At 45.7% G+C, this 657-nt stretch overlaps 1 protein-coding gene across 1 annotated transcript in view; it reads right to left on the bottom strand.

The window, feature by feature from the left end:
- The window catches only part of LOC109951068 (disco-interacting protein 2 homolog C-like), a 69,831-nt gene that overhangs the window by 41,413 nt on the left and 27,761 nt on the right, over positions 1–657 (bottom strand). Inside the window, 1 exon segment of the mRNA XM_020585346.1 lies at positions 300–410. Within this exon segment, the coding sequence (XP_020441002.1) occupies positions 300–410 (111 nt within the window).

Here is a 657-nt window from a genome sequence, read left to right as displayed (position 1 = left end):
AGCATCCACACAAACAGGACCGAAACAAAACACAGGAGTCTGGAGCTCGAGGTGAAAAATGGATGTGGCCGAAGCAGAGAGGATTAGCATCACACAGCTGCACTGTAAAAATAAATTAAATTAACTGAACTCCTGTAGAGTAACTAATCCTATGGAATAGGGTTTCAGTGTCAAACTGAAAACTAAAGATAGAGCTGGGGGAGATGCAGCTACTGCTAAAGAGAAGTGTCACAGAGCCAGGTGACAGGGTGTGACTTTTTTTATGATACATGAACATGTTGGTAGATTTCATCTAGTACCTTGCGGCTCAGGGGCACCTCTATGGGAACGGGGACCACCTCAGCCAGCAGGCAACCGTAGAACGCCACCATGAAGGCCACCGGGTCATTGTTAGGAAACACCAAGGCCACCTGAGGGAGGCAGGGGAAACAAAAGCCAGGGTCAGAGACACTGGGAACAGATAGTATCAGCAATTTGTAGACCATAGCACAGTAAAACACAAACAAAGGAATTAATTAGAGAGCATCCGAGATGCTGGTAGGTAGATTCCTTCACTGTCTTTAAAATAAGATAAGCTAATCAGCTGCTGTCTTCTTCTTTTGGCTGTTCGTGTTAGGGGTCACCACAGCGAATCATCTGTTTCCACCTAACTCTATC

Source organism: Monopterus albus, unplaced genomic scaffold (genome assembly GCF_001952655.1).
Source record: "Monopterus albus unplaced genomic scaffold, M_albus_1.0 scaffold362.1, whole genome shotgun sequence".
Lineage (NCBI taxonomy): Eukaryota > Metazoa > Chordata > Actinopteri > Synbranchiformes > Synbranchidae > Monopterus > Monopterus albus.
The sequence above is the reverse complement of the archived record's forward strand: the minus strand, read 5'-3'. Positions and strand labels throughout refer to the sequence as shown.